The 10,251-nt window shown below is 38.7% G+C and overlaps 1 protein-coding gene across 1 annotated transcript in view; it reads right to left on the reverse strand.

Annotated features, from left to right (window-relative positions):
• GRAMD1C (GRAM domain containing 1C) overlaps positions 1 to 10,251 on the reverse strand; it is a 157,744-nt gene that overhangs the window by 32,708 nt on the left and 114,785 nt on the right. The window contains exon 7 of the mRNA XM_006864173.1: positions 3,904 to 4,041. Coding sequence (XP_006864235.1) covers positions 3,904 to 4,041 — 138 coding nt within the window. The remainder of the gene's footprint in view (positions 1 to 3,903; positions 4,042 to 10,251) is intronic.

The following is a 10,251-nucleotide window of genomic DNA, read 5'->3' on the forward strand; positions in this document are numbered from 1 at the left end:
TTATATTTTATGTGTAGAAATACAAATGTTATGTTGCTGCTATTTTTAAGTGCAGTCAAGTCAGTTTTGACTCATAGTGAACCTGTATAGGGTTTCCGAGGAGCAGCTGGTGGGTTTGAGCCATGAACCTTGTTGTTAGCAGTCTAGCAGTTATCCTACAGCACCACACCAAGAGTCCACAAATGTTAGTACCAGGGAACAAATTCTTATGATAGCAATATGGTGTGCAGTCATGAACAGATTTGCTCTTTTGAGCAAAACTTCTGACTACTTCTATGTCTAAACAGCAGCAACAGACCTATTGCAATGCAGAGCATTGTTTCAAATGACTCATCTACCCACAGTCTTTGCAACTCCCACTAAACAACATTTTAGGTCTGGGTAAGAGAAGGATTTACACCCTCGGAAACCCTGTACAGGGTCGCTATGGGTCGGAACCGACTCGACGGCACTTAACAACAACAACAACAAGAGAAGGTGAGAGAAGATGCTGATAGGATAATATGATTCAGTTGTGACTATTAACAGAGTTAATAGTGATGGTAATAATTTAGAACTCCAATATTGGGTAAAAAAAACAAGCTACCTCAAAAGTAGAACAAAAGAAGAACAAGGAGTGGACTGTATCCTTTGGACCCTGAGATCCCTGTACAATGAATCTCCTTGGCCCAGGAACAGAAAGCTGTAACAACAGAAGAGTGGCAGAGCAGTAGCAGCGGCAGCAGAACCAAGAGCCAGCATGAGAGGAAGTGGTAGACTTTCCAGCCTATTTAGCAATTAAAGCTTAAGTGACTCTGGGCAGGAGGCTTGCTTGCAGAGTGGGGCAGCTCCAGGCACTTAACTGGGGGAGCTAGAGTCGAGTGTCTTCAGAGTAACACTGATGGTGAAGTGATGTGTTCTGTGGGCATTTATCAGGAACCCTAAAAAAGCTTTGTAAGGCTGCTCAGGTAGAGAGAGGCCTACCTGTGGTAGACTTTAGTCGAAAAAGTATAAAAAAGTTTTTTACTAGAGAAATCAGTTAGACTCAATAAGGAGGCTTTCATTGATTGTGAGTTCAAAGCTTCTATTTTGTTAACCGTCTCAAATACAGTGGGCATGGCTGTGGAGAGGCTGTTCTGAATGGAAGAATTGTGCCCTGAGTAGTTCTGACCCTGAACTGTAACCTGTTAAGTTCCCTAATAAACCCCATAACTGTGATTATGGTGTCTGAGTTCTGTGTGAATTATCAAATTGCAATGACTTATCAAAATCAGATGAACAGACATGGAGCAAGTCAAGTTAAGTGACTTGAGGCCGAAGTCTTACTTTCAGCGTGGGGTGCCTCCAGGGACTTAATTTTGGTGACTAGGTTGCTGACCCACAGAGCTAGAGCCAATGCCTTTAGGCTGAAGCTTACGGTGGCATAGTATATCCTGTGGGCATATCTCAGCAGTCCTAAAAGAGGTTTGTAACATTGGCCAGGCAAAGAAAAACTGTTGAGGAGAAGCTCTTGTGACTAGAACAACTGTGTCCTGAGAATTTCTTACCCTGATTATAACCTGTTAACTTCCCTAATAAACCCCAACTGTGGGGAAAAAAAAGGAAATCAAATGAATAGAGTGCCCTGGTGAGGGATGGTTGTTCCTTTTGTTGGTAAGTGCTGTTGAGTTGGTTCAGATCCTTAGAGACCCTATATAGGGTTTCCAAGGAGTGACTGCTGAGCTTGAACTGCTGACCTAGCGGTTCAAACTAACTTTGCAGGTCAGTGCATTAACCCACAGTGTCACACCAGAGATGGTTAGTGTCACATTTTTTTGCACCTATACCTGTTTGGGTTTGGAATTAGCCATAAGCCTTAGCTTCAACATCAGATAGCATCAGTCATATGCATGTGTTGTTGTTGTTATGTGCCGTGGAGTTGGTGCCGACTCATAGTGACCCTCTACAGGGTTTCCAAGGCTGTAAATCTTTATGGGAGCAGAAAGCCTCATCTTTCTCTCATGTAACAGCTGGTAGTTTTGAACTGCTGACCCTGAGGATAGCAGGCCGACTTGTAATCACTACGCTACCAGAGCTCCTTATAGAAGCCAGATATAAAATGAGACAACAACTATAACCATGGACCAGAAAACAAACTAGCTAGCTCCTCATATGGCTTTTTGGACACAGAAATGGCAGTGTATGAAGGAACATTATCTTATAAAAGGGAAATCATGTATCCAAATCTTCTGAAAAATACAGTCTCCAGGTGAAGAATGAATAGCATAAAAATACAAAATAGATTCAGAACAGATATATAAAGCTAAGTATATGCTACTGAGTGAAGGGGAAACTTTTTCTCTCTCAGATCATCCACATCTTTAAAGTCTGGAGATCAGAATAAGATAAACATTTATTTTTAAACTATGAAACCCTTAATATAATCACAATTCAGTTAGTAGCTATTAGCTACAAATTTTTTTTCTACTAAACTCTGAATACTAAGTAGCATTTTTTGTACCTAGAATATATATCAACAGTATAATTTCTGAACACATAACAATGTTTATGCAAAATCTGCTGATAAAGAAATATATGTTGTTGTTATTAAGTACTGTCAAGTCGGTTCTGACTCATAGCAACCCTGTAGAGGGTTTCCAAGAAGCAGGTGGTGAATCTGAACCACCGATCTTGTGGTTCAAACTGACCTTGCAGTCCAGTGCTTTATCCCGCAGCTCCACACCAGGATTCGTAAAGAAATATCTGGGGGCTAATAAAATGGCCAGATTGTAAGATATATTTAAATTGACCAAAGAATAACTTTGACTTAATGTCAAATGACTCACCTGTTTTTGCTGTTTTTTTTTGTTTGTTTGTTTTATACAGCAAGGTAAACTATATGCTCTCAAAATTTATAAAATATCTTGAAATACTAGGATAAACTGAGCTTTAAATGAACAATAACTGTATTTGAGACGTTTAACAAAATGTGTGTTAAAAGCTTCTAATCAATGAAGACCTTCTGACTGAGTCTAACTAAATTCCTCAGTGGAACACTTTTTTGTACTTTTTCTACTGAACTCTGTAGCCTCAAGTATATGGTTCCATGAATTTCCACAGAGGAGATATAACTTTATAACACCACTTGGCTCAAGGTACACAAGAGTTTTACTGGCCTCCCAGACACTCTCCCCAGTCTTTACACATCCATCCCTCCACACCAATAAGCACACTATTGTGACTGTATCTCCACAAATTAATAGTTTTGCCTGGGTTTGAACTTTATAAAATGGAATAATATCATCTGCACATACAGGTACTATGCCTGGCTTCATTTGCTTAACGCACATCCATGAAATGAACTCACTGTTATAAATACCAGAAGTTTGCTTCTGTGTGAACATACACAACTTGTTTATCCATTCTATTACTGATAGACTTTGGGGCCCTTTTGAGTCATTGGCTACTATAAATAATGCTACTGTGAACACTGTAGTACGTCATTCAGTCCATGTTATATGTGTGATGAGTGTATGGTATGGATTCAGAGTGAATGCTTATGTTCAACTCTAGTAGATACTTTCACACAATTGTTTACATTGTTATATCAATTTATACTCACCAGCATCTGCCAGCATCTAGTTATTCCATAATACAGCCTGTTTGAACTAAATAAATAAATGTAGTTTTCAAGGGTCTGTGGTTTAATTCAATAAAGTAAGTGTAAGCAGGACCTGACTAATTCAACAATTACACTATCTATCTACACATGAATTTAACCCAAACATTTAAACACCAGCTTATATATCACCATAATAAAATCAAAGTATGTCCAATGTTGTTTATCTTTTCTCTAACAATATAAATCAGTTGATACAGGTTTAAATTGCTAAGGATAATAAAATTCTATCAAATTTGTTATTAAGTAAGAACAAAAGAACCCACCTAATATATTCCTAGAACTGGCAAATCTCTGCATAAAGTGTGAGTTGGTGAAGAGCAATTCAAACATTCTCTCAGCGCTGATATGAAAAACACGGTTAATATAAAGTCTTCCATGAAGATCTTTCTCTGGAATATTATCTGGTCGGGGGAGGGCAACACAGAACCAAAGCAGAAGTTAGCAATAAAACCTTGTCTGGGAAGGGACAGAACATTTCTAAATGTGATTATAGTGAACAGCAGACTCTAGCACACTATGAGAATTCCAAAGTGGAGTTATACACATATATGCTCTATATTATACATAGAGTTAATTAAACGATGTATGATCAACATTTCAATTGCTGAAACCCAAAAGATGTAGAAAAATTTAGCTTTAAACAGAAAAATATCAATTTCCATAATGTATCACTCAAATGGAGTTCTGGTGTGGTGCTGTGGGTTAATGAGCTAGACCACAAGGTCGGTTTGATCTGCAAGGTCTGTGGTTCAAGCTCACTAGCCACTCCTTGGAAAAACTATACAGGGTTGCTATGAGTCAGAAGCAACATGATGACACTTAACAACATCATCACTCAAAAAGACCTTGGATGATGTTTCAAATATGACAAGGGTAACACAGTGTGGCATCTACCACAGCAATCAGTAGATCCTATTTCTGAATGCTCATATAATCAACTAATACTGAAGCATTAATGGACATAATGTCCACTGTGCATACACTCTTGCTAGCCTGACTAATGATCCAACATGACTTAAGGCTGACTCCCCCAAGACAAGGATCACATGTTCCCAACCTATTCTCAGTGTTGTTGTTGTGTGCCACAAATCAGTTCCAGCTCATGACAACTTGTGTATGGTTTCCGAAAGTGGCTTGTGGGTCTGAATTGTCAACCTTGTGGTTACCAGTCCAGTGATTATCCTACAGTGCCACACCAGGGCTCAATATCGATTCTTAATATCACTCATTAAAAGAACTCAGAAATCCTTTTTTGAAAAGTATTCCTCGAAATGAAATAAAGCCCAATGGAATATTACATTTTGGAGGAAACTGATAATGAAAGTGACATTAAAAACTAGTAGTAACAAATAGAAGCAGTATCTACTGTTTCATGTAGCCCCTAGAAACAGTATATAAAATAGTCCATAACTATACAGTGCTTGGAGTCCTGGTGTAGCACTGTGGGTAATGCACTGGGCTACAGGGTCAGTTTGAACCACAAGGTCAGTGGTTCAAGCTCACCAGCTGTTCCTCGGAAACCCTGTACAGGGTGGCTTAAGAGTCGGAACTGACTCAACAGCATTTAGCCACAAAAAATATAGTGCTTACTATGTCAGACATTGTGATAACCTTGTAAATATTAACTCATTTTATCCTCACATCAATCCAATAGGAACTATTATCACCTTCATTGCAGATGAGGAAACCGAGGCACAAAGAGAAGTAAATTGCCAAGGCTCCATGGCTAGTGAGAAACAGATCTGGAATTTGAATCCACTCCACCACCACAGCACACATATTTTATTCTATTTCATACTACCAGAAGGAGTTTAATTTAGATTAAATTTAGTAAATACCAAAGTTTACTACAAAGAATCATCTAAAAAAAAAAAAAAAAAAAAGCAGCAGGAAATAGGAGCCTGGGGAAATAAAAGAAATGGTACAGTATCAAGTAATCCAATTTTAATTATTTCATGACCAAAATTATTTATTCTTACTTGAAGATTAATGAGAATTATGACAAAAGCTGCCCAAATGTCAGAAACCAAGCTATGTAAAGTATCTGTCAATATTAATCCAAGAGAAGCAGTCTGGTAAAGTAAAACGGTGTTAGTCTGAGAATCAGAAAAACTCTTCCAACTCCAGCTTTGCCCTTGACTATCTCTCTCCGTCTCATTAAATGGTCTATGTTTCTCTATTTGCTACATGTATAGAGAACTTAGGGATATCACGATTGACCTTCTTGCTACAACAATATTACATGTAGGCAAAAGTATTTACTGCAACTTCAAAGAATGATCCCTTCAGCGAATCACTGACAACAGGCAATTTGCTAAGGTTTTGTGAAAAGGTCACGTAGGTTGGCAAATAGTTTTTGGGGTTTTGTTTTTTGTTTTACACAGAAGCAATACATACTCATTGTAAAAAATTATTAATATAATTACAAAGAATGTAAAATACTACTGGCGATTGTACTGATCTTGCTTGTTTTCTTCACAGAATCAACCCTGATTTTGTCATTTTATTTTTACTGCCTTATTGACTAGTTTATTGTCTCTCTTCTGCATTTGCCTTGTAGAGATCTTGCTCTGTATAAGGAAAGAGTTGGCGGTCTTTTCCTGTAAAGATAACAGTCATAGAAACCCTATGGGACAGTTCTACTCTCTCCTACAGAGTTGCTGAGTCAGAACACAGCAATAAAAACCTGATTTTTTCCAGTAATTTCCTTTTCCTGTACTGGGATCCAAACCCAAATATATTGTATTTAGTTGTTTCTTGTCAAATGCCACCGAATCAGTTCTGACTAATAACGACCCTGTAGGAGCAAATAATAGATGTAGGAGCAAGTACCGACTCGATGGCACCTAACAACAACAACATCATTCACGGGCCATACAAAATTCTCAATTTAAAAAATTAGTCTGCTATATTTGGTCAAAGATATAATTAACTCATCCTTAACGTGAAAGCTGGAACTGTGGTTGTCTTGGCAGGGCCAGGCATTCCTCACCCCTGCAAATATAGTTTCCAAGGAACAGCTGGTGGATTTGAACCATGGACCTTGAGGTTAGCAGTTCATTGCTTATCCTACAGCATCACACCCCTTAGTCTCCTCTAATCCATGACACTGGGTCAGTCTTTTCTGGGTTTTGTTGTTGTTGTTGTTGTTATGATCTTGACATATTTGAAGAATACCTGTCAGGTACTTTGTAAAATGTTCTTCAGTTTGGAGTCATCTGATATTTTTTCTTGATTAGACTAAAGTTTGTAGATTTTTGTAAAACTACTACAAAAATGAAGTGCACTTCTCTTCAAAAAGTCAGTGGGAACATGGCATCAACATGACTTAAAATAATGAACCTCCATGGCTTGGGTAAGGTAGTATATCTGGCAAGCTTCTCCAAGTAAAGTTATTCCTTTCTATATGGTAGTGTAGTGGTTACAAATTGGGCTGCTAATCACAAGGTCAGCAGTTCGAAACTACCAGTGGTTCCACAGGAGAAAGATGAGGCTTTCTGCTCCTGTAAATATGTACAGCCTTGGAAACCCTTATGCAAGGTTGCTATGAGTCAGAACTAACTGCATGGCATACCACCACCACCATATTCTACTCAGACTCCCTTTGTGGCACTGCAGGATAATTCGCTGGACAGTAAGGTCAGTTTGAACTGCAAGGTCGGGGTTCAAATCCCTTAGCCACTCCTTGGAAACCCTATACAGGGTCACTATGAGTTGGAACTGACTCAACAGCACTTAACAACAATATATTCTATTCAGACTCCTGGTGTGATGCTTTTAGGATCAGCACTGGACTGTGAACCACAAGGTTGACAGTATAAACCCACCAATAGCTCCTCGGAAACCCTATACAGGTCTTTATGAGTCAGAACTAACTTGATGGCACTGAAAAATACCATATTCTACACCGACTGGATGGCACTAGCAACAGTAGCAACAAAAGTTAAACCCATACTCAAGGAGAGGAGAATTAAGTTCCACCTAGATGTAGGAACATCTACTACTCTGTTGTTATTGTCAAGTGCCACATCAGAAGTCCTCTACGACAATAAGACCCGCAAAGGTTGGAACCTGTGAAGGTGGACACCTGTCAGAAAGGATTAAGCAAATATTTTCCACCAAAACTACTGACAGAATATAGTAAGACTGCATGTACCCTGTCAAAAGTGGAAACCCTATGGAACCTGAAAAATATGACAGTTTTAGCTCTCATAAATCTCACTATATATAACTTGAAATTCTGTAATAAAGATTGTGCTTCCTCATCCACTTATGTATTTATTCAATCATCTGTTTAAATCAGTGCGGACTCAAGCATATTTATTTTATTCTTTAGGTTATAATCCATTACTATTACTTCTGTAATTTGATCATTGGAAGCTCTTTCAGGTTCAATACTGTGTAGGGCTCTAATACAGAGTACACATAGACTATCAAACATTTCAAGAATTGCACAAACAAAAGAAGACACAATAAATGATTGGAACACACTAAAAATTAGAAACATGTACATCAAAAGATTTCACCAAAAGAGTGAAAAGGAAGACCACAGAATGGGAAAAAAATCTTTTTCAATGACATATCAGACAAGGGACTAATCTCTAAAATTTATAGGAAACTACAACACCCCTACTGAAAAGACAAATAACCCAATTTAAAAATGGGCACGGGACACGAACAAATACTTAACCAAAAAAGACACATTAGGGCATCCAACAAGCATGAAGAAATGGACATGATCATTAGCCATTAGAGAGATACAAATGAAAACAACAATGAAATATCATCTTACACCAGCAATAACAGCAAAGTTCAAAAATGCAGAGAATAATAAATGCTGGCAAGGATGTGGAGAGACTGGGACCCTGCTACATTGCTGGTGGGAATATAAAATGGTTCAAACACTCTGGAAAATGGTATGACGCTTCCTCAGAAAGTTGAAAATAGAAATAATCAATCGATCCAACAATTCCTCTACTTGGCTTATATCCATAAGAAATATGAGCCAGAACATGAATAGATATATCCACACCAATGTTTATCACAGCACTATTCACAATAGCAAAACAGTGGAAACCGCCTAAGTGTCCATCAACAGAAGAATGGATAAATAAACTTTGGTAAATACACAAAATGGAATATTATGCTACCTTGAAGAATAAAAAAGAAGCTGCAAACCACTGCATAACATGGATGAACCTTGAGGACATTATACTGAGTAAAATTTGTCAGTCACAGAAGGACAAATATTGCATAGAACCATCATTGTAAAAGCCTAAGGAAAGATACCCATACTAACAGAAGAAGAAAAAAGTTCTTTGTTGGTTACCAAGTGAGTGGGAGGGGACGGTAGAGCACACAAGTTAGGGGATAGACAGACACATCATAGTTCAGGTGTTGGAGAGGGCAATATACAAGGAAGGGGAGGGCAATACACAAGAAGGGGAAGAGGGATGGGAGACCAAGAAAGATAGGGGAACACTTAGGCAGGTTTGCATAGGCTAAATGTAAATAGTGATGTATGCTCAACCTTGGAACAAAAGAGCTCTGTGATACAAGGATAGAGGCATAAGCAGAATGGGTAAAAGAGGGGAAATAATGTTAAGATGCTTGACTATCTTATGAATGTTGGTTGCCCTTGCCTACTATTGTAAAATAGACACTTGAGAGGGATAGAAAGGAATATCAGGAAATGTGATTACAGAAAGCTTGTAAGCCTGTCTTCAGTCTATAAGTGACTGGAATACCTAAAAGGGATTCTAGAACTTGTCCAGTGAAATAGGCTTCTTGCGGAGCCTTTGTAGTGTGTAGGACCTTAGATGTAATCCTGATCCCCATCCAGAACCTTCTGAGGTAGGACACTCTCACTTGAAAGGACATGCAGATCAGCCTAGAGTGGCTAGAGAAAAAGAAAATACGTCCTGAAAGAAAGACCAGCAGGAAAAAACAAAAACAGAAGTCTGTGTGGCTATTACAATAACAAGCAAGCTGTTTGCCAGGGAGCCATCAAGGCAAGCAATCATGTCCTTTCAAGACAAACCCCCCTCCAAGACTGAAACTATAAAGGAACACATAAGCAGGCATGTAAGTTTACTGGTGACCGCTTTGTTCTAAATGTGAGTGGAAGTGGGGGAAGGTCAGTAAAGAAGATATGGGCTGAGTTCCACCAAGTTCCACAAACTCCTGTCAACCTTGAGAGGAGAGAGAAAAGAGGAAGGCTTGCTTGGTCAGAAGTTTGGGGAGATTTGGTAACTCCTGAGCCCATGGACAGTGACCTAGCCACTGAGGGCTAGAGCTGAGGGTGAAGCGTCCAGCTGATATGAAGTGGAGGAATATGCACAAGAATGCCCAAGCTTGCAGACAGTACGCATTTGACCTAGCTTTGGTGGTTTGATAACCAGAGGAAGATAAAGAAATTTGATAAAGGAAGCAAGTGTAACTTGCTACAATTTGATGAACTTGACCTATATTTATGGATGTAGTATTTCAAAACACCAACCGAGAAGGAAAGAGTCTTCATATCAATGATCAAGCCTATCCCCTCAGTATACAGGGTTGATAGGGACAGGTAACTTAGACATTGGCTACCTAAAATGAGGGGTGCCTATAAA

This window comes from Chrysochloris asiatica, unplaced genomic scaffold (genome assembly GCF_000296735.1).
Source record: "Chrysochloris asiatica unplaced genomic scaffold, ChrAsi1.0 scaffold00061, whole genome shotgun sequence".
Classification (NCBI taxonomy): Eukaryota; Metazoa; Chordata; class Mammalia; order Afrosoricida; family Chrysochloridae; genus Chrysochloris; species Chrysochloris asiatica.